The sequence below is a fragment of the Macaca fascicularis genome, chromosome 1 (genome assembly GCF_037993035.2).
Source record: "Macaca fascicularis isolate 582-1 chromosome 1, T2T-MFA8v1.1".
NCBI lineage: Eukaryota > Metazoa > Chordata > Mammalia > Primates > Cercopithecidae > Macaca > Macaca fascicularis.
The window spans coordinates 99,901,382-99,928,005 of record NC_088375.1 but is presented as its reverse complement, the minus strand read 5'-3'; the positions used below and the strand labels follow the sequence as shown (position 1 = coordinate 99,928,005).

The 26,624-nt window shown below is 51.3% G+C and overlaps 4 protein-coding genes across 42 annotated transcripts; 3 read left to right on the top strand and 1 right to left on the bottom strand.

Annotated features, from left to right (window-relative positions):
* Positions 1-1,622: 1,622 nt before the first annotated feature.
* On the top strand, positions 1,623-6,398 carry UFC1 (ubiquitin-fold modifier conjugating enzyme 1). Of its 2 annotated transcripts, XM_045399035.2 has the most exons (6): positions 1,623-1,760; positions 4,544-4,611; positions 4,848-4,911; positions 5,164-5,240; positions 5,668-5,758; positions 5,959-6,398. In XM_045399035.2, exons 1-6 carry the CDS (start codon positions 1,638-1,640, stop codon positions 6,037-6,039), a joined length of 504 nt encoding a protein of 167 aa, XP_045254970.1. In that variant the 5' UTR covers positions 1,623-1,637; the 3' UTR covers positions 6,040-6,398. The 2 variants fall into 2 exon arrangements, with proteins under 2 accessions (XP_045254970.1, XP_073895230.1); XM_074039129.1 differs by lacking the exon at positions 5,668-5,758.
* Positions 6,399-7,041: 643 nt separating this feature from the next.
* On the top strand, positions 7,042-13,271 carry USP21 (ubiquitin specific peptidase 21). 8 transcript variants are annotated; one of them, XM_074039013.1, is made up of 13 exons: positions 7,042-7,220; positions 8,162-8,521; positions 8,664-8,782; positions 9,576-9,635; positions 9,808-9,928; positions 10,153-10,264; positions 10,457-10,612; positions 11,089-11,153; positions 11,411-11,514; positions 11,697-11,783; positions 12,073-12,484; positions 12,571-12,685; positions 12,898-13,271. In XM_074039013.1, exons 3-13 carry the CDS (start codon positions 8,735-8,737, stop codon positions 12,986-12,988), a joined length of 1,371 nt encoding a protein of 456 aa, XP_073895114.1. In that variant the 5' UTR covers positions 7,042-7,220; positions 8,162-8,521; positions 8,664-8,734; the 3' UTR covers positions 12,989-13,271. The 8 variants fall into 8 exon arrangements, 7 of the variants coding, with proteins under 7 accessions (XP_073895114.1, XP_073895116.1, XP_065399305.1 ...); XR_012434415.1 differs by having other exon boundaries at positions 8,162-8,782; positions 11,411-11,455; positions 12,898-13,267; XM_074039015.1 differs by lacking the exon at positions 10,153-10,264.
* Positions 13,272-13,966: 695 nt separating this feature from the next.
* PPOX (protoporphyrinogen oxidase) lies at positions 13,967-25,865 on the top strand. 25 transcript variants are annotated; one of them, XR_012434437.1, is made up of 13 exons: positions 13,967-14,203; positions 14,372-14,466; positions 14,634-14,768; positions 14,907-15,022; positions 15,518-15,650; positions 15,959-16,103; positions 16,522-16,712; positions 17,189-17,249; positions 17,435-17,553; positions 17,932-18,042; positions 18,142-18,291; positions 24,707-24,816; positions 25,245-25,865. XR_012434437.1 is itself a non-coding variant. In XM_005541204.4 (13 exons), exons 2-13 carry the CDS (start codon positions 14,380-14,382, stop codon positions 18,696-18,698), a joined length of 1,434 nt encoding a protein of 477 aa, XP_005541261.1. In that variant the 5' UTR covers positions 13,967-14,203; positions 14,372-14,379; the 3' UTR covers positions 18,699-18,740. The 25 variants fall into 25 exon arrangements, 18 of the variants coding, with proteins under 18 accessions (XP_005541261.1, XP_045254840.1, XP_073895127.1 ...); XR_006700592.3 differs by having other exon boundaries at positions 15,518-15,724; positions 15,940-16,103; XR_012434468.1 differs by lacking the exon at positions 15,518-15,650 and adding an exon at positions 15,415-15,474.
* Positions 18,832-25,353, bottom strand: B4GALT3 (beta-1,4-galactosyltransferase 3). 7 transcript variants are annotated; one of them, XM_074039080.1, is made up of 8 exons: positions 25,278-25,353; positions 24,292-24,437; positions 23,659-23,952; positions 22,845-23,080; positions 21,726-21,916; positions 21,472-21,594; positions 19,748-19,852; positions 18,832-19,610 (listed from the first exon to the last, which is right to left on the bottom strand). In XM_074039080.1, the coding sequence occupies exons 3-8, from the start codon at positions 23,909-23,911 to the stop codon at positions 19,337-19,339; spliced, it is 1,182 nt and encodes a 393-aa protein (XP_073895181.1). In that variant the 5' UTR covers positions 23,912-23,952; positions 24,292-24,437; positions 25,278-25,353; the 3' UTR covers positions 18,832-19,336. The 7 variants fall into 7 exon arrangements, with proteins under 7 accessions (XP_073895181.1, XP_073895186.1, XP_005541263.1 ...); XM_074039085.1 differs by having other exon boundaries at positions 18,832-19,585; XM_005541206.4 differs by having other exon boundaries at positions 23,659-23,925.
* Positions 25,866-26,624: the final 759 nt, after the last annotated feature.

Genomic DNA, 26,624 nt, shown 5'->3' with positions numbered 1-26,624 from the left:
AAAATTGCCAGCGCGGTGGCTCACGCCTGTAATCCCAGCACCTTGGGAGGTCAAGGCAGGGGGATCACCTGAGATCAGGAGTTCAAGAACAACCTGGCTAACATGGCGAAACCCGGTCTCTACTAAAAATACAAAATCGGCTGGGCGTGGTAGCACATGCCTGTAATACCAGCTACTCGTGATGCTGAGGCAGAAGAATCACTTGAACCCAGGAGGCAGAGGTTACAGTGAGCCAAGATTATGCCATTGCAACTCCAGTCTGGGCAACAAGAGTGAAACTCCGTCTCAAAAAAAAAAAAAAAAAAGCAAAAATTAATGTGTTTAGATTTTAAGACCAACTGGAATTTATTTATTTATTTTTGAGACAGAGTCTCACTCTGTTGCCCAGGCTGGAGTGCAATGGCCAATCTTGGCTCACTGCAACCTCCCAGGTTCGAGCAATTCTCCTGCCTCAGCCTCCTGAGTAGCTGGGACTACCGGCGCGTGCCACCACACCTGGCTAATTTTTGTATTTTTAGTAGAGACGGGGTTTCACCATGTTGGCCAGGCTGTTCTTGAACTCCTGACCTTGTGATCTACCCGCCTTGGCTTCCCAAAGTGCTGGGATTATAGGCGTGAGCCACTACGCCCGGCCTTGGAAGGTAACATTTTGCAAAAGGATTACTGAGTACTGTGTGCCATCCACTGGGGTTAGAGAGACAGGATTCCTTCCTAGATTAGTTAATTCCAGATCAAAACATGTCTAGGGGACTGGGCCAGGTGGCTCACACCAGTAATCCCAACACTTTGGGAGGCTGGGGCAGGAGGATCGCTTGAGCCTGGGAGATGGAGGATGCAGTAAGCTATGATCGTACCAATGTACTCCAGCCTGGGCAACAGAGTGAGACACTGTCTCAAAAAAATAAATAAATAAAAAGTCTAGGACTCAGTGAATGGCTAGACTAAGGCTCAAATCTTGCAGTGATGTGTCTTTTGATTCTGCATGGTTTCTAATCTTTATCAGGAGTTAAAAACACACTTTAACAGGATAACTGCATCTAGAGGAAAAGTTCTTCGTAGAGGAAACACATGAACTGCTCGTTTTAGGAAGGCAGTGCCTTGAAAAGTGCTTTGGGGTTGGGGGCTGGGGGAGAGAGAGCTTTAGGAGAAATACCTAATGTAAACGACGAGTTGATGGGTGCAGCAAACCAACATGGCACAAGTATACCTATGTATCAAACCTGCACGTTGTGCACATGTACCCTAGAACTTAAAGTATAATAATAATAATAATAAAAAAGAACTAACTAAATGAAAGTGCCTTGAGCAGCCTGAAGTTCTAAGAGCTTTCCAAGTTTGGGAAGGTGTCCGGGTTTTCTGCGATTACTTCTCTGAGCATGAACGGAAGTTACCCTTTGTGCCTTCTGCGGTGATTTTAATGATAGGTGTCATATATAGGTCCGAGTAATCTGTTTACATTCTGTTCTTCTCGATGCACTCACAAGCGGGTAACTAGGTGACAAGAAAACAAAGATCTTATTCAAAAGACAAGTCTTACGGCAACCCAACGTCTCATATTCCCATAGTAAAGATGGCGGCGCCTTGAGGTAAGCTACAGGCAACACCACTTCCGCGTTTCTCTTGCGCCCTGGTCCAAGATGGCGGATGAGGCCACGCGACGTGTTGTGTCTGAGATCCCGGTGCTGAAGACTAACGCCGGACCCCGAGATCGGGAGTTGTGGGTGCAGCGACTGAAGGAGGAATATCAGTCCCTTATCCGGGTTAGTTGTGTTTCTACAGTCTAACGCGTAGCAGAAGGGTTGGGAGACATCAGGTGTCCTCAATAATACGCTCCGTGTGGAAGCCGCTTCCGGTTTTTAAGTTTAACGCCCAAATTCATAGAAATGGGACTGTTGCGGGGTTCGGGGACTTAGGAGGGATGGTGGGGAGAGGGCAAAAAAGACTCAGGTGAGTTTCACAGTGGGGCCAGACCTTGCGGCTAAAAGCAGCAGTTATTTTAGGGATACGCTTCCCCGGAAGGTGACGTGTCTCCCCGGCTCCAGGTGTTTGTTCAACTGGATGTAGGAGAGGTGGTCAGAAATCCTCAGGGCGCCAACTCCCAGTCCCCATCTCTCTGCCCCCTCTTTAACTCTTCACTCTTTTTTTAGGGAGTCTCGCTCTGTTGCTAGGTTGGAGTGCAGTGGAGCGATCTCGGCTCACTGCAACCTCCGACTCCCGGGTTCAAGCGATTCTCCTGCCTCAGCCTCCTGAGTGCCTGCCTACAGGCACGCGCCACCACACCCAGCTAATTTTTGTAGTTTTAGTAGAGATGGGGTTTCACCATGTTGGCAAGGATGGTCTCGATCTCCTGACCTCATGATCCTGATCCACCCGCCTCGGCCTCCCAAAGTGCTGGGATTACAGGCGTGAGCCACCGCGCCTGGCCTCACTCTTCACTCTTTCAAATCACGTTAGGGCTGAAAATTCAAGTAGGTGTTAACTACAGAGAGTTGGGGAGTTTAGCTCATAGTTAGAAACGCTCTTCTCAGCTCTCTCTCTTCTGTGGAAGGTGAAAAAAGTTTGTCTTCCTTGTAGTTTCTGTGCACCTAGGGAGGAGATACCAAGCCGAATAAGGAGGAACTTACTGAGGTAGACAAAACCAGATCATTATAATACAGTGTTTAAGTGGAGAAAGAGACAGATGAGACAGATATGGATAGATATAAAGCAAGAAATGGCTAGGATGGTTTTTGTTTGTTTGTTTTGTTTTGTTTTGTTTTTGAGATGGAGTCTTGCTCTGTCGCCCAGGCTGGAGTGCAGTGGCTCTATCTCGGCTCACTGCAAGCTGCGCCTCCCGGGTTCAGGCCATTCTCCTGCCTCAGCCTCCCAAGTAGCTGGGACTACAGGCGACCACCACTACGTCCGGCTAATTTTTTATATTTTTAGTAGAGACAGGGTTTCACCGTGTTAGCCAGGATGGTCTCGATCTCCTGACCTCGTGATCCGCCCGCCTCAGCCTCCCAAAGTGCTGGGATTACAGGCGTGAGCCACCGTTCCTGGCCATGGGTAGGATGTTTTGAGAGCATAACGGGAGATATCCAGTTTGCATTTGGTCAGGGAAGGTTTCCTGGAAGAGGTAATGCTTTAGCTGAAACTTAAAGAGTAAACATAAGTTAGCCTGATAAAACGTAAGAGTAAAATGACATTCAAGCCAAAAGGAACAGCATGAGCAAAGGCATAGAATCTAGAAACGGCACAGGCACCGCCATGATGTGTTTGAAGAAACAAAGTAGCTCAGAGTTGTTAGAGCATCAAATGTGAGGCAGAGAATGGTAGACAAAGCTAGGAGACAGGTTTGACCACTTGAATTTTCTCTTGGAGGCTTTGGGATGCTGTTAAAGGATTTTAAGCTGAGAAACAACATGGCCAGGTTTGGGTTTAGATCAGTTGCATTGGCAATAAGGGGAAAATACAATTGACAGGGACAAGACTGAAGGTAAGAGACAAGTTAGGAGGCTGTCATTAATCTCAGCAAAACAAAAGGCAATCTAAACTAGGCAGTTGTGAAGATAGAGAGGAGAGGTAGATTTGAAGACTATTCAGAAGGTAAAATTAGCATGACATCATGGATTAGTGTAGTAAGGGATAGGGAGGGTCAAGGATGATTCCCAGGTTTTTGCCCTGGGTGAATGCTCATACTGCCACCTGAAATTCATACTTCAGGAGGATAATTCTGGAAGTGTATCTGAAGGAATATTATAAATTCCAGATGGAAATGCTGAGTTTGAAGTACCTGTGAAATGAAGGTCAAACTGTCAACATACAGTTGGATACTAAAGGCTAAAGTTCTGAGGAAAGAGCTGGACCAAAGATAAAAATCTGGGAGTTATTAGCATGTGGGTGCTAGTTGAAACCAGGACTATATGAGGCTAGAAGGAAGGGAGTTACCCAGGGAAGGAATCTACCATTAAATGAGTTGTGGGCTGAGGGCAGACACTATCAGAGAAGTGAGAGAAGAATCCAGATGATATCTTCAGGTCTTTTGTGCTTGCTAAATTGAGTGAAGCCCAAACATTCTGTTCTCTGTTCTGGACAAACCCCCACTTACCAGTATAGCCTTGTCTTCAGCATTGCTAATGTTAGAAAAATTAGGTAAACATATTAAGAAAAAGTAACCGGCCGGGTGCAGTGGCTCACGCCTGTAATCCTAGCACTTTGGGAGGACAAGGCAGGTGGATCACCTGAAGTCAGGAGTTCGAGACCAGCCTGGCCAACATGGCAAAACCCTGTCTCTACCAAAAATACAAAAATTAGCCGGGCATGGTGGTGCATGCCTGTAATCCCATGTACTGAGGAGACTGAGGAAGGAGAATCGCTTGAACCCGGGAGGTGGAAGTTGCAGTGAACCCAGATCGCGCCACTGCACTCCAGCCTGTGCGACGGGAGCAAGACTCCATCTCAAAAAAAAAAAAAAAAAAAGGTAACCACATACTTTTCTTTTGAGGAGAGGGGGACCGCCCTTGGCCCTAACTACTCTCTCAAAGACCTCATTCTCTGCTTTCAGTATGTGGAGAACAACAAGAATGCTGACAACGATTGGTTCCGACTGGAGTCCAACAAGGAAGGGACACGGTAGGTAGACCCTCCTGGGAGGTGTGGGGTGGGAGTCTTATATGAGTTAGGCAATTTGGTATCCTAGTGCCCACTACCAAAGCTGCCCTGTCTCATGTTAGCTGTCTCCACTCCCACAGCTCCAGAGTTCCCCAGTTCCCATCCTATGAGTCTCCCAGGCTGGTGGCCTAAGCCAAGTTGTCATTTGAGTATTGGAAGAATAGGCAAATTGGACTGAGGTTTGGTCTTTGTTACAGGTGGTTTGGAAAATGCTGGTATATCCATGACCTCCTGAAATATGAGTTTGACATCGAGTTTGACGTGAGTGTGATAGAGTGGGAAATATGAAGGTTAGTAGAAGGGGAGGGATTAGATGATTGGTAACAAGATATCCTTTCTTGAGCATAAGCATAAGTTATAGTTACTCATCTCCACGTCCAGAATCCTGGTATGGATGTGCTGCTTGGGGAGTTTTACTTAACATTTCAGTTTAACCAAGAAATATGTATGTCTGATTATATTAGTTCCTTTCTATCCTGATTCTGTTTTATTAAGGTTTTATACTTTCTCCAGATTCCTATCACATATCCTACTACTGCCCCAGAAATTGCAGTTCCTGAGCTGGATGGAAAGACAGCAAAGATGTACAGGTAGGACTGAATAGGAGATGGCAAAGAGTCAAAGAAGGCCTTAAGGAAAAACTTCGTGGCGGGAGGGAGATCATCAGGAAAAATAACTAATGGATGCTTGGCTTGATGTCTGGATGATGGGATGATCTATGCATAAATCACCATGGCACGTTTACCTGTGTAACAAACCTATACATCCTGCTTGTGCACCTCTGAACTTAAAAGTTGTAAGGAAAAAAAAAAAAAAAGGAAGAACTTTGGAGGCAGAGATTTTTCCAGGGTCTGCTGGCCTAGTGGGGTGCCAGGCCCTCCTCTGCTGAGCCTAGGCAAAGTACTTAGCTGACGTTGTTCTCAATTCTGATCACTAGTAGTCTTCCTATGCCCCCGAGGCTGCTGTGCTTTATGGTAAACTTTGCATGTCAACACCTTCTTCATGTCCCTCTCATAGGGGTGGCAAAATATGCCTGACGGATCATTTCAAACCTTTGTGGGCCAGGAATGTGCCCAAATTTGGACTAGCTCATCTCATGGCTCTGGGGGTAAGTTTTGTGTATTTGGCATAAAAGGAGGAAGAGGGGCTTAGGCCCTGAGCATTATAGGAAAAGCAGCTAAGAATAAAAGGAATAACAGTGTTGTCCCTTAAGCATGTCCCCCCAGAATCTGTCTCCAGGAGGGAGCTTCTAATGGAATAAGAAGCATTGACTGGTAGTAATCTCACAGGATTTTCCTTGTATTGCAGCTGGGTCCATGGCTGGCAGTAGAAATCCCTGATCTGATTCAGAAGGGCGTCATCCAACACAAAGAGAAATGCAACCAATGAAGAATCAAGCCACCGAGGCAGGGCAGAGGGCCCTTTGATAGGCTACGATACTGTTTTCCTGTGCATCACACTTACCTAACTGCTTCCCCGGACACCCTCCACCTCTAGTTGTTACTAAGTAGCTGCAGCAGTCATTGCTGGGGGAGAAACAAACAAACACCAACCAGTATTGCTACTTAGTTTCTAAGGCTGCACAGGGAAGGGAAAGACTGGGCTTTGGACAATGTAGAGGTAATTTATATCCGCCCCTAGGTGGAGCAACATGCGATCCTGGAGGCATGGGGGTAACTGAAAGTGAGTACATAAAGTCTTTCTGGTTTCTGGAGATAACCCATCAATAAAAGCCGCTTCCTCTGGTAGCCTGTGGTTCTCATTGGGAGCTGTTAACATAGGTTAAATGGGCTAAAAACTGAGGCACATGAACAGCTACGACGGGTTGGGCTGGGAGGGAGTCGGAAATAGGGGATGCTGTGGTCAGGAGTGGGAATGAAATGTTGACTATTCCCCCTGCTGCTCAGATCTGCCTTTGTCCTTTAGTGGTAAGCCATGCTTCGCCCTACTGTGTTAGCCTGCAAGAAGTGGTTTTGCAGGACCAGCACTTCCCGCCCTCCAGGGATCTTCCCATTCCTCTGTGAAGTGCTGGATGCTTCCCCACTGGTCTGCGGGCTGGACCCAGGCCTGCAGCTTGCCACACTTGCACCCCTGCTGTTTGGGAAGGATCTGTGCTTTAAGCCTCGCAGCCATACTACGACTGTCAGATCTCCATCCCTATGGGCTACAGGATGGGGCGACGACACCCTATACCTCGGGGACTTGCTTTGGAGTCATGGATTAAAGAGCACTCTGGGCAGCGTTGAGAACTAGCGACCCTAAACTTGGCTGCGTTTCCATGGTGTCGATCGCGGAGCCGTGGGGCGGGCTCACGCAAGCGCCAAGGGGCCGGGTGGGAGGAGTTCGAGTGTGGATGCGCAGGCGCTTTGAGAGACGGTGAAGCCGGTGGCCGGTGGTCGGGCGGGACCAACAAAGATGGCGGCGGCCCCTGCGGCGGGAGCGATCTGGGCAAAGGCTGCTGCTAAAGCTGCAGCCGGGCCCACTGAGGGGCTGCACGGGGGTAGTAGGGGGTGGCCCTGAACTGGGGCCTGGCCCTGGCTGGCCTCTCCCGCCGCCTCATCGGGGGACAGGTACGGGCCGGGGCGTTATGGCATGGCGGGGTGTGGGGGGGCGCAGAGGGAAGACTGCTCCAGACCCGAGAGGACACTCCACAAAGGCGCGTGGGGCCCGGCGGGGCCTGGGAGAACTGGGCTGGAGGGACAGCATCCCTGGACCGCGGGGAATACGCCGCCGGATTCCGTAGCCAATCAGCAGTCTCGGCCTTTCTGCCCTCGAGGGGGGCGGACCCGGCGAAAAGCCCTGCTGTGGTGGGAGAGGTGCAGAGATTAAGGGTCAAGGAGTTGTTCGTCCTGCATCCCCGACCACTGCCTCCTGAACCTCGACACCATGTCGGAGGTCGGAGGTGGGGGAGGGAATGGATCGTAAGTCCCCTATTTAGTCTGCTTCATTTGCAGCCCAGAGAGGCAGGGATTTGAGGATGGAGGACTGTCTTTTGGGCTGTTATTCTTGCATCTACACTACCATTTGGCTAGAGATCTTAAGTGACTCGAAGCACATCCTACTTTACTAGCCGGGTATGGGGTCCTATGTTACGTTAGAGCCGCCATAGGAGTTATCACTGGCTTTTCAGTAAAGCTGTATTCTGCAGGGAGGGGACAGGAGTATAGAAAGGGTCAAAGCCATGGGCTGCTATCTTTCATTCATTTGTTTACTCAATAGATACTAAGTATTTACTTTGTACCAAACACGATGCCAGGTACTGGGGATACATACGATGGCTGATTCGATAGATCTGGTTCCTGCCCTCAGTGCATATACTGCTCCCCACTTTCGTTGATGTGGTAGTGGTGATGACTGAGCCAACCTAATGTGGAAATGAGAGGACAGCAAGATTGTGGGTATGGAATGGGGCAAAGCAATAAGGGAAAATTAGTGTGGCAGGGTTCAGTACAGCAGCCTGGGTTCCCATTTCCCCCCATATTCAAATGCTGACACTCTCTTCTCCTCCCAGGTCCAGCCTGTGGTGTCCACAATGCCCCAAGCCTCTGAGCACCGCCTGGGCCGGACCCGAGAGCCACCTGTTAATATCCAGCCCCGAGTGGGATCCAAGCTACCATTTGCCCCCAGGGCCCGCAGCAAGGAGCGCAGAAACCCAGCCTCTGGGCCAAACCCCATGTTACGACCTCTGCCTCCCCGGCCAGGTCCCCCTGATGAACGGCTCAAGAAACTGGAGCTGGGACGGGGACGGACCTCAGGCCCTCGACCCAGAGGCCCCCTTCGAGCAGATCATGGGGTTCCCCTGCCTGGCTCACCACCCCCAACTGTGGCTTTGCCTCTCCCATCTCGGACCAACTTAGCCCGTTCCAAGTCTGTGAGCAGTGGGGACTTGCGTCCAATGGGGATTGCCTTGGGAGGGCACCGTGGCACCGGAGAGCTTGGGGCTGCACTGAGCCGCTTGGCCCTCCGGCCTGAGCCACCCACTTTGAGACGTAGCACTTCTCTCCGCCGCCTAGGGGGCTTTCCTGGACCCCCCACACTGTTCAGCATACGGACAGAGCCCCCTGCTTCCCATGGCTCCTTCCACATGATATCCGCCCGGTCCTCTGAGCCTTTCTACTCTGATGACAAGATGGTGAGGACTTGCCACACATGTGGCCTTCATGCCCATGTTCCTCTGTGCTTTCCTGCCATCCTCTGCCTTTCCCGTCCCCCATTTCCCTGAAGTTCCTTTCTCAGCCCTTCATTACAGCAGTTTGGACACACCTCTCCCTTGCTTAAATACCCTTGAGCCTCCTAGACCCTTTTTTGGGTTGTTGGTGACTCCCCAGCATGGTGTGCCCAGGGTCCCCAGGGAATTAGCCCAACTATTCAGAATTCTTCTTTGGGTCCCCAGGCCCTTACTTTCCCTTGTTGCACTTTCTCTACTGGGACTTTGCCTAGGCCTAATTAATCTCTGGAGCTAAAGAGAGGCGAGCTCAGAACATCTTAGCAAATGTGGTTGCACATTTTCTGAGCTAAGTAAGCTAGGCTGATTGCAATTGGAGCCAGCAGCAGAAGGGCAAGAAGGGGCCACGGGGGCAGGAGGGGGTTTTGGGGGCAGAAAGGTGGGAGTGGTGAGCAGCTGGGCAACCATGCCGGTGCTGGGGGAGTTGCCCCAGGAGCTGCAACGTCGGCTAGCTGAGCAGAGGAGTAAGTGGGCAACAGGTGGGACAGCCATGGCTGAGTCCGTGGTACATTCAGCTGTGATGGGCTTACTGCTCATGACCAGTGAGGTAGGGAGACTAGAATACCTAGTGAGGGGAATAGGGTAGAGTTTGGGGATTAAACATGCATGGGATGGGCAGGCAGTGGGCAGCATGCTGTCAAAAGGTTAAAGTGCTTGGTAGGATATATAAGAACTTGCCGATTGTATTCTGACCTTCCAGGCTCATCACACACTGCTTCTGGGCTCTGGTCATGTTGGCCTTCGAAACTTGGGAAACACGGTGAGAGCCATTCTCCTGTCTTTCCTCTCTAAAAGGAATGTGAAATGGTGCTGGGGGTGGGGAAAACCCGTGAGCTTGGGGAAGGCATGTGGAAGGAGAGCTCTGAGGCTCTTCTAAGGCTTCCTGGGTAGTGGTCTGGAGAGATAACAGCAGTGTCCCTACTGCTCTCCAGTGCTTCCTGAATGCTGTGCTGCAGTGTCTGAGCAGCACTCGACCTCTTCGGGACTTCTGTCTTAGAAGGGACTTCCGGCAAGAGGTGCCTGGAGGAGGCCGAGCCCAAGAGCTCACTGAAGGTGGGGCAACAACTCCTGCTCCCTCTGTTCAAGTCCCTTTTTCCCCAACCACTTGCAGGTCCATCTGCCAGTACTGGTGGCCCCCAACCCTTAAATCTGGCAGTTGTATCTACTTTTCCCAGTGCCTACTTTCCTAAAGGTTATTTTCTGCCCTCTGAGCCACATCTTGCTTGCCTCTTCCAGACATTAACCTTTGTTTCCCTTCCCTACTCCCATCCTAACAGCCTTTGCAGATGTGATTGGTGCCCTCTGGCACCCTGACTCCTGCGAAGCTGTGAATCCTACTCGATTCCGAGCTGTCTTCCAGAAATATGTTCCCTCCTTCTCTGGATACAGGTGGGAGAGCTGGAGGCTATGGGATTTCTCTCTGGCCATGTCTGGGGGTAGGGCCAAGCAAGGGCCCTGGCAGCATTGTTCTGAGCTTTGAGATGTTCTTCATCCAGGAAGTGGGGACCGGTATCTGGGCAGGGAATAGTGTCTGTGGACTAGGAGGGGAGACAGTTGCCCATACTCTTTGTCTGGCTGTAGCCAGCAGGATGCCCAAGAGTTCCTGAAGCTCCTCATGGAGCGGCTACACCTTGAAATCAACCGCCGAGGCCGCCGGGCTCCACCAATCCTTGCCAATGGTCCAGTTCCCTCTCCACCCCGCCGAGGAGGGGCTCTGCTAGAAGAACCTGAGTTAAGGTAAGGGTCGTTCCCTCTACCTCCTCTCCCCAGTAGTTTATCAGCAGCATTTACACTTCATAGAACTGAACTAGTCAAGATGAAAGATGTAGGGTCCAGGAAAACCCTTTAGTATAGAAAATAGTGTGAGAAGCAGCGTAGAAGTAGAAGGAAGGAAGAGGGGGAGTCTAAGGGAGCAGATGGAGGCAGAAGATCATGCTAGGGATGTCACCAAATTGAAGAAGGGGATAATTAATTTACAGGTTGAGGAAGACAGCATATTCTTCCCTTGTGTACAATCCTTCCTTTTCCTCTCACCTCAGATTTCCCCAGAAAGTTCATTGAGGCATTATTCCTTTGACTTTTCCTTGAAATATAGGGAAGAAGCAGGGGTGTGGGTGGGGTGTAGGGCTCTGTGGGTCGTTTCAGTGGGTGTTGGGGTGCCCAGTGTTCTTGCTGTCTCATGGATGCTCCCCACTTCCTTTGATCTGTGGTAGTGATGATGACCGAGCCAACCTAATGTGGAAACGTTACCTGGAGCGAGAGGACAGCAAGATTGTGGGTATGGAATGGGGCAAAGCAATGAGGGAAAATTAGTGTGTGAGGGGGGTACAGGCTTGGGGGGAAAATTGATACTATCGAGGGGTATGGGAAGAAGACTGGATGATGCAAATGTGAAGCTGTGTGAAGAGTTGATTAGGAGTGTTGGTAGTGGGAAAGGAAGGGTCAGGCAAAGGGGCAGAAAGAGATAGAAATCCGAGAAATCATCTCATAACATCCAACAATGACCTTTTCTCCTGTCCCTGTGCTTCTGTCTAGACCTGTTTGTGGGCCAGTTGAAAAGTTGTCTCAAGTGCCAGGCCTGTGGGTATCGCTCCACGACCTTCGAGGTTTTTTGTGACCTGTCCCTGCCCATCCCCAAGGTGGGATTCCAGAGGATTCCGGGGTGGACAGGACAGGGGCTCTGTGACCCAAGCCTACCCACCCCCAGAGTGAGGGCGGGAACCCTGTGGGTTTCTGGAGCAGAACTGAAGCCTGGATTGATTGAGAAGAGTTGGAAAAGGAAATTCAGAACATGTTGACCTTTCTTCCCCTTTTCCCCCAGAAAGGATTTGCTGGGGGCAAAGTGTCTCTGCGGGATTGTTTCAACCTTTTCACTAAGGAAGAAGAGCTAGAGTCGGAGAATGCCCCAGTATGTGGAGGTTCACAAGGGATATAGTAAGGGTGGGAGACCTGGGGGGAGGGGGACTCCATGTGGATAAAATGGATTGCATGATGCCTTAATATGGGGAATAATATTTATGTATCTGGGTTTGTGTTGGAGTCTCAGATATGTTCTAGTACTCCTAGAGCAAAGGGGAGAAGCCGAGAGGATCCAGCTGTAATGAAGTGCATACGAAATTTATATGTGGATTGGAGTGTCAGAAAAGCCAGTTGAAGTTAGGAGCACATTAACCTAACACTGTTTGCCATTTATTCAGGTGTGTGATCGATGTCGGCAGAAAACTCGAAGTACCAAAAAGTTGACAGTACAAAGATTCCCTCGAATCCTCGTGCTCCATATCCTAATCTTCAGATTCTTACTTCTCTTAGGATACCTCCCATACATTCTCTTTCCTCACCCTCCATGTTTCCAGAGAATTGAATTTTCCTTAGGAAAAGCCTGCCACACCCTTTTCCACAAGCTACTCCCAGTGTTTTGGGAGTGGGGAGAGGACAGCTTTCAGGACAGAAGTCCCCCTCAGAGGCCCACTGCCTCCCAAATGCTCCTTAACCAGGGCTTAGATCTGAATCGCTTTTCTGCCTCCCGAGGCTCCATCAAGAAGAGTTCAGTAGGTGTAGACTTTCCACTGCAGCGACTGAGCCTAGGGGACTTTGCCAGTGACAAAGCCGGTGAGTCTGGTGGGGAAAGTCCTAAGGAGCCAAAGGAGTGGGGGCACAGCTCTGATTGTAGAACTTGATCATCTCCAACCCCGCAGGAAGTCCTGTATACCAGCTGTATGCCCTTTGCAACCACTCAGGCAGCGTCCACTATGGCCACTACACAGCCCTGTGCAGGTGCCAGACTGGTTGGCATGTCTACAATGACTCTCGGTGAGAACAGCCTCCTATTTACATCTTGCCCCATTCCCACTCAGCCCTGACACCCTCCCCTTCTGTGAAGTCCCAGGAGAGCAGAGTGCCAGGTGAAAGGAGAGGCGGAGGTCTTGCCTGATCTCTTCCTGGATGCTCTGAGGTTCGGTCTTGAGGGAGAAGGGAGTAAACAGTAATGACCACAACCCTTTCCCGATCTCCCTTTTTCCTAGTGTCTCCCCTGTCAGTGAAAACCAGGTGGCATCCAGCGAGGGCTACGTGCTGTTCTACCAACTGATGCAGGAGCCACCCCGGTGCCTGTGACACCCTCTCTAAGCCCTGGCACCTGTGAAGCCCTTTAAACACCCTTAAGCCCCAGGCTCCCCGTTTACTTCAGAGACGTCTATTTTTGTGTCTTTTTAATCGGGGAGGGGGGAGGGAGTGGTTGTAGCTCCATTATTTTTTTTATTAAAAAATACCCTTCCACCTGGAGGCTCCCTTGTCTCCCAGCCCCATGTACAGAGCTCACCAAGCCCCTGCCCGTGTACAGCCCCCAGACCCCCTGCAATATCACTTTTTGTGAATAAATTTATTAAGAAAAAATGATGTGCTTATTTGTATTTTTGCTTAGGGAGTGACAGAAAACTGGGCCTAATTGGAGTCTTCCTGGGACCCAAGTTCCCTCTCTAATAGGTGGGGGCGCTCTCAGATCCAAGGGGGAAGGTTTCGGAGATGGTGCTGGACCCGGACCTGTGCCCCCCAGCAGTGTACATTAAGCACTGGGAGGAAAAAGAGGGAAGGCATACTTGAGGCTGCGTGCAGGCTCTGGGGCGTCTGGTTTGGTTGGCGATGGGGGATGCCGCTGTTGACAAACACTGGGTACGTTGCCGGGTGGCCCTAGCTCCCGTAGGCCCGGTCTGTTGCTAACATCAAGGAGCTGTTTATGGAGCCACCTCCCAGTGGACTGGCTTCCAGTGTCCCTATCTATTCTCCCTACGACCAAAGCTCCTGGGGCCTTCCCTCTAGGGTTGTCACCCTAGCTGGACCTGGGAAACTTGTGCTGGGGAACGCTAACTCCAGCATTAAGCGCTCGTCGCCTCGGTCCTGAGGAGGGCAGTGCCGGGTAGGGCCGCTCACTCCCAGCTCGGAGCTGACGCGGTTAACCTCAAGCTCTTACAGCTGCCGTCGCTCCGCCTCTGCCAGTTCAATGTTTTCATTGGTGAACGTGATCCGGGACCTTCCAGGGCCTGCCAATCCAGATGTAGGAGAAATATGGTCAGGCGCGTGCCGCGAGAACAGAGTGGACGGAGAGTAGGAGAGACCGAAAAGGCTGGGGGTGGGAATAGCGGATTTGAAGCACTTTTTGGCCTACCGTGGCAAACAGAGCGCCTCAGAACTCAGGCGTACTGCCCGCCGCCCCGAGCCCTGCGAGGGCCGATAGCGAGGGTGTGGCCCTTATCTGCACCCAGCGGAGCGCCGGCGGGGTACGGTCTTAGGACCTCGACCTCCTTCTGCCTCATTTTTTCTCCTCTCTTGTGGGTGAGTCCTGGCCCCTGGACGGGGACCTCACTGTTCCACCAGCCCATCTGTGCACACGTAGTTTCCCTTAAAGCAGTGAGTGACCGGGGATAGAACGCAAAACCGGCGGGGCTTCTGGAGCGCAGGGTGTCCCCGGTCTGCCTGTCCATATCGCCCCCTTTCCCCCAGGTTTCCCCATGGGCCGGACCGTGGTCGTGTTGGGCGGAGGCATCAGCGGCTTGGCCGCCAGTTACCACCTGAGCCGGGCCCCGTGTCCCCCTAAGGTGAGTGCTCTACCTGTGTCAGAGGGAGCTTCATTTAATGCTCTTTTCCCATTTCCATCAAAAGTTAGATGGATCCTGGCCCTCTGAATGTGCCTCTTCCCCTCCCCTCCTGACCTATCCCCGGCGGCTACAGGCGGTGCTGCAGTGTCGCTCCCTCTTGTCGCCAGGTGGTCCTGGTGGAGGGCAGTGAGCGTCTGGGAGGCTGGATTCGCTCTGTTCGAGGCCCGAATGGTGCTATCTTTGAGCTTGGACCTCGGGGAATTAGGCCAGCGGGAGCCCTAGGGGCCCGGACCTTGCTCCTGGTGAGAGGCTTGTGGGATGTCTAGGAGAGAGGTTGTGGAGGGGGCTTCCATTGGGGAATAGAGTTTAGAGGGGGAAGTATGTTTGGTGGGTCAGACCTTCCCTTAGTTTCTCCTCTTCTGAGGGCCTGTGGAGAGCAGGTTTCTGAGCTTGGCTTGGATTCAGAAGTGCTGCCTGTCCGGGGAGACCACCCAGCTGCCCAGAACAGGTTCCTCTACGTGGGCGGTGCCCTGCATGCCCTGCCCACTGGCCTCAGGTAACACCAGCACCTCCGCTGCTTTTACTGTGCCCTCATCCTCATATGCTTCCATTTCTTTCTCTTTTTTTTTTTTTTTTTTTTTGAGACGGAGTATCGCTGTCGCCCAGGATGGAGTGCAATGGTGCGATCTTGGCTCACTGCAACCTCCGCCTTTCGGGCTCAAGCGATTCTCCTGCTTCAGCCTCCCGAGTAGCTGGAACTACAGGTGCCCACCACCACGTCCGGCTATTTTTTGTATTTTTAGTAGAGATGGGGTTTCACCATATTGGCCAGGCTGGTCTCGAACTCCTGACCTTGTGATCCGCCTGCCTCGGCCTCCCAAAGTGCTGGGATTACAGACGTGAGCCACCGTGCCTGACCTGCCTTCCATTTCTTCATCTCCCTGTCAGCCTTCCCAGCAAAAGGAAGCCAAATGAGTGGAAATGACCCCAGCGCCTGAAGCTGGGGAGGTATGTCAGGAGCTTCCCCCTCACTAAGTCTTTCTCCATGCAGGGGGCTACTCCGCCCTTCACCCCCCTTCTCCAAACCTCTGTTTTGGGCTGGGCTGAGGGAGCTGACCAAGCCCCGGGGCAAAGAGCCTGATGAGACCGTGCACAGTTTTGCCCAGCGCCGCCTTGGACCTGAGGTGACACTTGCCCAGAGGCCCCAAGCATCTTCCCTCCTAAACCAGCTGCAGAGCTCCCTGTTCAAATCTACCACGTAGGGGCTCTTCTGTATCATTTGGAGATGCCCTCTTCTCTTCCTATCCCACCCCCTCATAATTCCCAAAACTCATTATTGGGAGTGAAGGCCTTCACTTCCATCCTTCTGTCATAGTGGGAATGTCTCCCAAACCAAACCCTATCCCACCCCCATTCCCTACCAAATACGGGCTGTGGAAATCAGTCAGTGTAGATTATTCTTTGGCTCCTTAGTCCCAGTCTCACCCTTAAGGTGGCGTCTCTAGCCATGGACAGTCTCTGCCGTGGAGTGTTTGCAGGCAACAGCCGTGAGCTCAGCATCAGGTCCTGTTTTCCCAGTCTCTTCCAAGCTGAGCAAACCCATCGTTCCGTATTACTGGGCCTGCTGCTGGGGGCAGGTGAGGGGGGATTGATTCAAAGGGTGAAGATATTAAGGACTGCCAAAGTGAGGGAGTGGGGACAAAGGGTGCTATTCAATGATTCTTTTTTTCTTTTTTGAGACAGAGTCTTGCTCTGCCACCTAGGCTGGAGTGCAGTGGTGCAATCTCAGATTGGCTCATTGCAACCTCTGTCTCCCAGGCTCAAGCAGTTCTCCTGCCTCAGCCTCTTAAGTAGTTGGGATTACAAACATGTGCCACCACTCCCAGCTAATCTTTGTATTTTTTTTGGTAGAGACGAAGTTTCACTATGTTGGCCAGGCTGGTCTCAAACTCCTGACCTCAAGTGATCCACCCGCCTCCGCCTCCTAAAGTGCTGGGATTACAAGTGTGAGCCACTGCATCCAGCCTCAATGATTCTTCTTTGCTTCCTCTGCAGGGCGGACCCCACAGCCAGACTCAGCACTCATTCGCCAGGCCTTGGCTGAGCGCTGGAGCCAGTGGTCACTTCGTGGAGGTCTAGAGATGCTGCCTCAGGCCCTTGAAACCCACCTAACTAGTAGGGGGGTCAGTGTTCTCAGAGGTCAGCCAGTCTGTGGGCTCAGCCTCCAGGCAGAAGGGCGCTGGAAGGTAGGGGAACCCCTGGAGTGTAATGAACCTGTTAGTGTGTCCATCTTTATCCAAGTGGTTTAATTAGGCCAGGGCCAATAGGACTGGAGTTCCTCATTGTTTTCGTGCCTTAGAAGCTACTTAGACATGGGCTACCCCATAATCCTAGGCCCTATTTGTGAACCTTCCTCAAAGAGCCTATGCAAGTCTGTGGATAGAAGTAGTACTTATAAGTGGCTTAGAGATAGGGGAAAGAACTCAGCTTCGCTGAACATTTCAGAACAGCCACACTGGCCTGTCTCGTCCACTTCCTGGAGTACACAGAGAAATGATTTTTTTTGTGAAGTCTACACAGTTACCCATTCTCTTCATCCTGGGTCAGTACAGTCTCCCCAGCCACATGGGTGCCTGGGAAACTGAGAGTGAAGCACCAGAAGTCTCTTTTCACTAATCAGATTCTCATTTTCTGGGTCTTTCAAATGTTTTCATGCTCTTAGGTATCTCTAAGGGACAGCAGTCTGGAGGCTGACCACGTTATTAGTGCCATTCCAGCTTCAGGTAATGGGATAGCCACCTTCCCCTTCCCCAACCCCTACCAGTGAGAGGCAAAAGCTGTACCTTCCTGGGTCAGCAGGACCACACCATGCCCCTGAACTGGTCATCTCTATGGGAGTCTAATCCCAAAGAGGACTGACAACTGTAATGGGAATGCCTCCTGAGTCAGGCCTCTGCCTGATCTCTAGTGCTTAGCGAGCTGCTCCCTGCTGAGGCTGCACCTCTGGCTCGTGCCCTGAGTGCCATCACTGCGGTGTCTGTAGCTGTGGTGAATCTGCAGTACCAAGGAGCCCATCTGCCTGTCCAGGTATGATAAAGGGATGGAGAGGCCGGGCATGGTGGCTCACACTTGTAATCCCAGCATTTTGGGAGGCCAAAGTGGGTGGATAAGGAGGTCAGGAGTTTGAGACCAGCCTAGCCAACATGGTGAAACTCCATCTCTATGAAAAATACAAAAATTAGCCAGGTGTGGTAGCTCATGCCTGTAATCCCAGCTACTTGGGTGGCTGAGGCAGGAGAATCACTTGAACCCAGGAGGTGGAGGTTACAGTGAGCTGAGATCTCGCCATTACACTCCAGCCTGGGTGACAGAGCGGGACTCTGTCCCCCGTCAAAAAAAATGGGAAGGAGAGACAGGCTTAACTAGAGCCCTTTCCTTCTGACGCGTGAATGTCCTTCTCTCCAGGGATTTGGACACTTGGTGCCATCTTCAGAAGATCCAGGCGTCCTGGGAATCGTGTATGACTCAGTTGCTTTCCCTGAGCAGGATGGGAGCCCCCCTGGCCTCAGAGTGACTGTGAGAGGAGGAAACTTTGCCTAGTGGCATTTCCAGAGGGCTCCTCTGTGCTCCAGTGTAGGCAAGGCCAGACTGATCAGTGCTATATTCCCTCCCTAGGTGATGCTGGGAGGTTCCTGGTTACAGACACTGGAGGCGAGTGGCTGTGTCTTATCTCAGGAGCTGTTTCAACAGCGGGCCCAGGAAGCAGCTGCCACACAATTAGGACTGAAGGAGCTGCCAAGTCACTGCTTGGTCCATCTACACAAGGTAAGTTGGGATAAACTTCCCTCAGCTCTCCACTGAAGGCCTTGAAGACAGGGACTGGAACATTTGTCACTGTATGTCAGCCAAGGCCTAGGACATCAATAATAAACTTTTCCCTGCATCCTCTCCTCTCTTCTCAGAACTGCATCCCCCAGTATACACTAGGTCACTGGCAAAAACTAGGTAAGTTGGGAAAACAGCTGGGCTGAGGAGGGCCAAGGGCATCAGACCCCCAGCTATAACATTCCTTTCATCCTTTCCTTCTAGAGTCAGCTAGGCAATTCCTGGCTGCTCACAGGTTGCCCCTGACTCTGGCTGGAGCCTCCTATGAGGGGGTTGCTGTTAATGACTGTATAGAGAGTGGGCGCCAGGCAGCAGTCAGTGTCTTGGGCACAGAACCTAACGGCTGATCCCCAACTGCCACTCATGAAAATAAAAATTGCTGGAGCTTGGCTTGGTCTGGCTGTTCTATCACCTATAGGCATAAGAATGCGGGGGAGCAAAGAGGCAAAGTGTGCCTGGGATGCAGAAAGTAAGAGCAGATGCAAGGCAAAGTCCTTTATTAGAAAATATATCAAAATCCCAGCCCTCTGAGCCAGGACCAGAAGGGGGAGCTATTCCAGCATGGGCAGAAAATGCCCGGGGAGGGGCTTCCTTCACCAAACAACTTCCCGGGAACCATAAATAGAATAAATATTCACAGAGGTCCCAGGAGAAGCCAGATCACTCTTCTCTTTATGGAAGAGGAAGGGGCTTGGGGTCCAGCCCTGCTCCTACCCTAGCGGCAGGGACTCCCAGGAATCGTCACATAAAATCATGACATCAAGGATTCACAGTCATAACCCCCACAGGAGACCCTAGAGAGAGGGACCCCTCAGGTCTACGGGAGCCCAGCTCCAGTCCAGCAGTGAGGAGAGGCCCCTTCCCCCTAGCACGGCACCAGAGTTCAGTTCCCCCGCATCCCTCTGAGAACAGTGAGGAGCTGAGGGTGGGGAGAATACAACCCCATGAATTCGGTTTCATGATTAAGGTAGGCAGGAAGGAGGAGTCAGTGTGAACCTCGGAGGGCTGTGTGGTTGGCAGTAGGTGGAGGCCCAGGCCTGGATGGGGGCCGGCGTTGCAGCATCTCTTGACGGAAGGCTTGGGAGGAACCAGGTGGGTAACGGGGCCCAGAAGGAGCCCGAGGACCCCGAGGGTCAGTCCCAATGTCTGCTGTGATGTTGGTATAAAGAGGCCCCAGCTCTCGAGCCAGCAACTGGTATGTCAGTGAGTTCATCCCATCTTGCGTCCAGGAATTCTGGGTACGGACCAGGAGGTCAAATCTGAGGGTTAGAGGTTGTACACTAAGACCCAGAAAAGAACAGCCAGAAATCTAGGGACCTTTAGGAGTTTCCTGGCTAGGGGTACAGAACCCTAAGGATTCAGTAACAATTCCCAGGCAGTCCTTCCTTCTTCCTACCTGTGGGGATTTTCCTCGTTGCCCTTATCTCCTCGGTGCTTCACCATCTTATAGTGTCCTACAGATGTGGGGGGCCGAGAGATCTTCATCCCAGCCAGGCGCACCCTATGGGAAAAGTGAGGGGATCATGGGGGATCCAGAGTAGACGAAAGCAAGGAAGGGATTAAATGTTTCTGTACATAAAAAAACAACTATTACTCAGTAGGCAAAAAAACAAACAAAAAAACCCCCGAAGTCAAACAGAAAGAAGAAAATGGCTGAAGAGAATATAAAAGCTGGATGTATCCAAATCCTCAGGGCCCAGTGCCAGTCTCCCTAGGGCCTTCAAACAGTTGGCAAAGGTAGGTTTGTACCTACTCCCTTGGCTTCCTAAAGGGCTCCTAGGAGCTGCCCTTGCAGTCTAGGAAGGACGCTGAGAGAGACCATTCTGTTAAAAGGATAAGAAAAGCCTGGGAGTTGCAGACCCAAGCTCAGCAATTCTTAGAATAGTGACTGAGCTACCCCAGCTTCTCTCCCACATCCCCCATGTTAAGAAAAAGGTAGGCCAGGTGCAGTGGCTCACACCTGCAATCCTAGCACTTTTGGATGCTGAGGCAGAAGGATCACTTTAGGCCAGGAGTTCAAGACCAGCCTGGGAAAATAACGAGACGTTGTCTCTAGGGGAAAAAAAAAAACAACGAAAGAAAGAAAAGAAAAGGATAGAGCCAGGTAATCAGAACCTTGAAAGAAACAAACTTCAAGGCCGGGCGCGGTGGCTCAAGCCTGTAATCCCAGCACTTTGGGAGGCCGAGACGGGCGGATCACGAGGTCAGGAGATCGAGACCATCCTGGTTAACACGGTGAAACCCCATCTCTACTAAAAAAAAATACAAAAAAAACTAGCCAGGCGAGGTGGCGGGCGCCTGTAGTCCCAACTACTCGGGAGGCTGAGGCAGGAGAATGGCGTAAACCCGGGAGGCGGAGCTTGCAGTGAGCTGAGATCCGGCCACTGCACTCCAGCCTGGGCGACAGAGCGAGACTCCGTCTCAAAAAAAAAAAAAAAGAAACAAACTTCACATGTGACACACAGAAGCATGGAGTGCAGATGGCCTGGGAAGGAACTAGAAGCATACTTATGTATATTTACAATTCACTGGGTATTTCACACACATACAGAGGATGAAAATTCAGAGATGTCATCACAGAGGACACAGGGGGAACGGAGGCAATTGGTCCCGCATACCAAGCCCTAATATTCATACCACAGACATGAAATTGGGTCAGCTGAGGCTGAAGGTCAGAATGTTTCACATGCTAAAAATGAGTTGGCCCTGTGCCAGTGGCACAGGCCTCTTACAAAGTGATTCTGGGAACATAGAGCAGAGCCCCTCTGTCTTAACCCCATAGGAAGTGGTCTGGCTGGAACCCTAGCAGAAGGCAAGACTAAACTGTCTCTGGGCCCCTTTCCAGTTCTGGAATCCAGCGATACTATTTCCTATTGATCTTATGTCCTCTCCCAAGAACAAACTAACCAGGAGACTGAAGGAACAAACTAACCAGAAGATACAATGAGCAGCAGCATGCAAGCCTGCTCTGGGTATCCTAAAAAGACTAAGGGAAAGGAATGGGCTCAGTGCAGGACCAGGGAGCTAAAGGTTAGTGTTGAAGGGATATGGCCAAAGGTGGTCTTAGAGGACAGGGATCCAGACTGGGGTCAGGAAGGAAGAAGTGGCAGGAAGTCTGACCTGGTAGCAATGTCATCATCCTCACCACCCCAGCCCCAGTATTCATTGGGGAAGCCATTCATCTTCAGGTACTGGTCAGGAGTAAGCGCCGAGACTCCTCCGAAGTACTGGGGGTATGGGAGGCTAGGGAGAGAAAGATCCTTGCATGCCCCAAGTCTTCTGGGGAGACATCCCCAACCACAATCCCCTTGACTCTCCTCCTTCCACAGGATGGTGGGCTTCCCTGTTTCCCAGTACCCTTCCATGCTCTCTACCTGTATCCAAACTTGTTCATAGCAACAGCAACATGGCGGGGTCCCCGGGGGTCACACACATACAGATTGTGGTCATTTTCTGGCAAGAGGTCCACATCATGCAAGAACAGGCAGTCCCACTCTTCATCACGCAGGGCCTCTCGCACCCCAACATTGAGCAGTTTTGCCCTGTTAAATGTTCCATTTCCAGCCTGGAAGATAATGGAGGGGGACCAGACTATGTCTGTAGTGGCATAAAGAAGACGGGGCTAAAGAATAAAAGTGAAGGCCAGGCACAGTGGCTCATGCCTGTAATCCCAGCACTTTGGGAGGCCAAGGTAGGCGGATCACAAGGTCAGGAGATTGAGACCACCCTGGCTAACACGGTGAAACTCCATCTCTACTAAAAATACAAAAAATTAGCTGGGCGTGATGGTGCTCGCTGTAGTCCCAGCTACTTGGGAGGCTGAGGCACGAGAATGGTGTAAAACCCGGGAGGCGGAGCCTGCAGTGAGCCGAGATCGTGCCACTACACTCCAGCCTGCGCGACAGAGTAAGATCTCAAAAAAAAAAAAAAAGAATAAAAGTGAAAAGAGGGAAATCAAAGTGGGGTGGAGGGCAAGGAGAATGAAAAAGAAAGACTATCTTTTTCATTTTTCCACCTAGTCATTTGACAAATCTTGCTTGTGTATTGATATGGGCCTGATACTTAGATGCTGCTGTCTAACATTTAATCCTGACAATCGGCAACCAACAATGGTGTGGTGTGGAACAGGTGGTATATTAGTTATCTTTTGCTCTTTTCTCATGTTAGATGTTTAAGTATCTTGCTCAGAGTCATACATGTTAACAAGTGACGGAACTAGAATTTTAGCCCTATCGTGTCCAATTCCAACTCTGCACAAGCCATTCAATAAAGGAAAAATCACAGAAGAGTGTAGGACAGTGGGAATAACCTAAGCAGATTAAGGGGAAGTATGGGACTAACAAATTTGGAAGAACAGTGCCAGGTGCTTCTCCACACTCTAACAGTCTGGCCCTCTTAAAATTATTCTAGGGACCCATTAGATGAAAATGGAGTGGCATGTGCTTGAGGCTTCCTTAGAAGAAAGAAAGTCAAAAAGGTGGAGATTGGGGTACCTGGTGGATGACATAGATGCCATAAGCAAGCTGCTGGCGCTGCAAGAAGGGGTGCAGGTGGTAGAGCAACAGGCGCAGGTGGTGCTCCCGGGCACGATGAGGCACAATGATGGCTGTTCGGGAGCGGGGCTCACAACCTGCAGGGCGGTACCGGCCCCCTGGTTCTACCCGGGGATTCCGCTCCACAATCTCTGCCAGTGATGGCACTGGGCTAAAGGACACCGACACAGGACCCACTGTTGGGAAGGAATGGCAAGTAGAGGGATCAGAGAGGCAAAGAGAAAAGAATCAAACTAGGGTCTGGGAATACCTCTGGCACTGGCAGTCTGGTTCTGGGGCTTAGTTCTCAGGGCTCACTCAGAAATCTCACATGCCTTGGATTCCCCATCACTGGGACAGCTCTACAAAGGCTGGAAGGTGCAGGATCCTTACCTAGCCTTCTCTTCTTATTTTAGGGTTGCATAACTCTCCTGTCTCACAGGGTTGGAAGCTATAGTTGAAGGCTGGAGAGAACAGGACTTGCAACTAATTAAACCAGGGCTCATCTACAAGGAAAACAATTCCTAGCCTGGGGCAGGAAGAGCCCATAAAGGGGCAAGCAGTAGAAAGTGAAAACCCAATAGTCTAGTCTAAACTCCAAATTCAGAGTCCACTCTATCTCAACCTCAGCCCTCTATCTCAACCTCAGCCTACCTGCAGAGTCCATGATCCTCTTCTAAGTTCCACTTCTGCCACTCCATACCTCCCTATCCCCAAGCCTCCCTGTCCCCACACCTTGTCCTTCCTTTCACCACCCCCTTCCTCCTGCACTTACCTAAGAGAGGAGATCGTTCTGGACAGTAGGGCAGACCTTGAGGAGCTGGAGGACCCCCTGGGGCCCCAGGAAGGTGACTGAGGTTACTGTAGACATCACGAGGGTGAGAATAGTCATATGTCGGCCCCTGATCTCGGCCAAATAGGGCACTGAGACTTCGGAAGCCCCCCAGTGACAGGTACATCATGACAGCCAGCTGGGAGCCCACAAGCAGGGCCAGTGTGCAAGGCCGCTCCAGCAGCCTCCGCAACATCCTGGGGGTGAGATCTAGGGAGGGAGAGGGGAATTCTGGGGCTAGGCAGGAAGAGAGCAAGCCAGCAGAGAGGTCAGTAGGTAGGGTTGAAGGTGGTGCCAGGAGTAAAGAGGAAAAAGAGGCAGAGAACAAAGTCACAGAAGGGAGCACACAGGTGCACAGTCACGCAAGGAAACAAAATAGAATGTAACCACCAGTAACCCTACCACCTGTCACTTCAGCCCAAGTTTCACTCTCCTCTACCTCCCCCGAAACCACTCCCACCATCTACTGTCAGTCCTCACCCCCAAAAACGTTTACATCATTCAAATCTCATGTTCATTTCAGAAGGGTCTCTAGAGACCCCTCTTCCAATTTTAGAGGGGAAGAGATAGACTCACGTAGGTTCAAGCTGTCTTCTTACGGATCATGGGGGCTCCAGGGGGTCCCGGGGGGACAGAGATGTGAGGCATTATCTAAAATTGGAAATGTCACAGAGGGCAGAGAATGGCTCCATCCAGCACTCCAGCAGCGAATCTGGGACCAGCTGGAACAGAAGTGGTAAAGGATAACTAGCTACCTGCACCACCAGAGATCAGGATCAGGGTGAAGCTGGTTTCCCAGCAGGGGAAGTGAAGGAAAGTGGTTGGAAAGGAAGAGGAGGAGAAAGAGATGGTAGGTCCCTCGCCTCTCTCCCGTGCTACCCTGGAGTGATAAGTGTCAGGTTCATACTTAACCACCCCCGTACCCCTACCCCAACAGGACAGATTGGGGAGTGGGGACAGGGCAGCTAATGGAAACATTGTTTTCCCCCAGGCCAAGAACCTGTTCAAGTGGCAACAGAGTCATGACAGGACCGTGGAGTGACCTAAGGAGTACTCAGGGCGAAGTAGGAAACAGGCTCCTTCTGTTCTTCATGTGCCTAGGTGCGAACTCCTCAGGTGCAGGGACCGTGACCACCTGGGGGCTGTAAGCGAACAGCCCCGAGGCTCGGCGGAAAGTAGGGTGGGGGTGGCGTCCTCCACCTTTTTTACCTTTCCCCTGTTCTAGCGGGGGTGGGGAGGAGGGTTACAGCTGAAGAGAAGGGGTGAGGGAGAGCAGGGGCAGAGACAGTCAGGGGTGGCTGGAAGGGCTCACCTGAAGGGGCGTGGTCCGCGCTGTACAGGGGGTTAAAACCCAGCTCTTTCGGAGCACGCCCATCCTATCCCAGTCTCTTGCTTTTGCCCTACCTTGCAACGTGAGCCCTCCCGGCCCCCGTCCATACTTCCACCTAGGACCCCGTCCCTGCTCAGGCTCGTCTCCAGGTGTTACCCAAAGCTTCTCACTCTCTCGAATGCCCAAACCTTTATCCCAGGCCTCCCCGCCCACGCGTCCCCAGCGAACATACCTGGTCTTTTGCTGCCTGTCGTCACCGCCACCCCAACAGCCGGGCAGGCATTGCTGTCGCCATCTTGGAAGCGGGCGCTGCGGGGGCGGGGCCTCGCGTCACGGGGCGGGGCCTCGGGGCTGAGCCACCCGGGCTGACTAGGCACCCGGTCCGAGACACCGTGTGGTCCGCGGCTTGTGCGGGAGCTGCGCCCTAGCCTACCCGCCTCGAACGCGTTGCAGGTGACGCTTTGGGAAGCGGGTGCGAGGGCTCAACTCCACTACGCAGACTGCTAGTGGGATTTCATTTCCTGCCCCTCAGATTTGTAAAAGCAGAAGCTCAAGCCATTCATTTTCCTCTGGGCCGAGACAGACCAAGAGGCTAGTGAGCCGGTTTCTGGTGCTCCGCTGACCTCGTTATCACCCGGGGGTTGGCTGAGCCCTCTCCCAGTGTGTCAGTGGCACCCGCTGCAGCCTACTGCCACTTATTATCAATAGTTCCTCACGCAGGCTACAGCGTCGCGGACCGCTCTAGAGCATTTTTGTATTCCCATGGTATCCCGCAGGCCTGGAAATAAAAAACGATTAGTTAATAAAACAATGAAACATTGAATGTGGAGGGAAAGGCAGCGTCTTCTTTAAAGTAAAATTGTGTTTCCTCAGATATTAGAGTAAAATGGATGCTCCGTTAACATGTAATATGTTTACGACAGACACTACCCCTAGCATACTGTGTTCCTTAGAAGCAGATGTTCACGCTGAAGAAACAGAGACTTGAATAACTCACAGAATCTGCCCCAAAAGCCCATGGTCTTGTGTATCTTGTATGGAAGGAGGGATGTAAACAATATAAGGTGATAAATATGCTGGCCTAGAAGTGGCAACTCATTCATACGTGGAGATTCTAGAAAGGCTTCCTGGAAGTGACAGCTAATGGGAAACCTGAAGGACTTGTCTATAGCATATCCTTCTGCTTTAAAGGTTCTGTTTTCATGCGAGTTATTTTACAATTCATGTAGGTAACTGATCTGTATGCAAATTCTGTCCTGTCTGGTAGAGGTTCAATTAACCTGCTATTCCCCACACTGTGCGGAAAAAAAGCAGTTTTGGCCTCCATTTTCATGTTCATTTCTGTTTTCCTGATCCGTAAATATGTCCGTTGTCTAGATTTTCTCTTGTATTAATTATAACATCTGCTAGTTTCTTCATGAGTTAAGTGAAATCAACACATGTTCATTTTTTTCTTAATTTCTTTTTTCTTTTCTTTTTTTTTTTTTTTTTTTTTTTGAGACGGAGTTTCGCTCTTGGTTCCCAGGCTGGAGTGCAATGGTGCAATCTCAGCTCACTGCAACCTCTGCCTCAGCCTTCC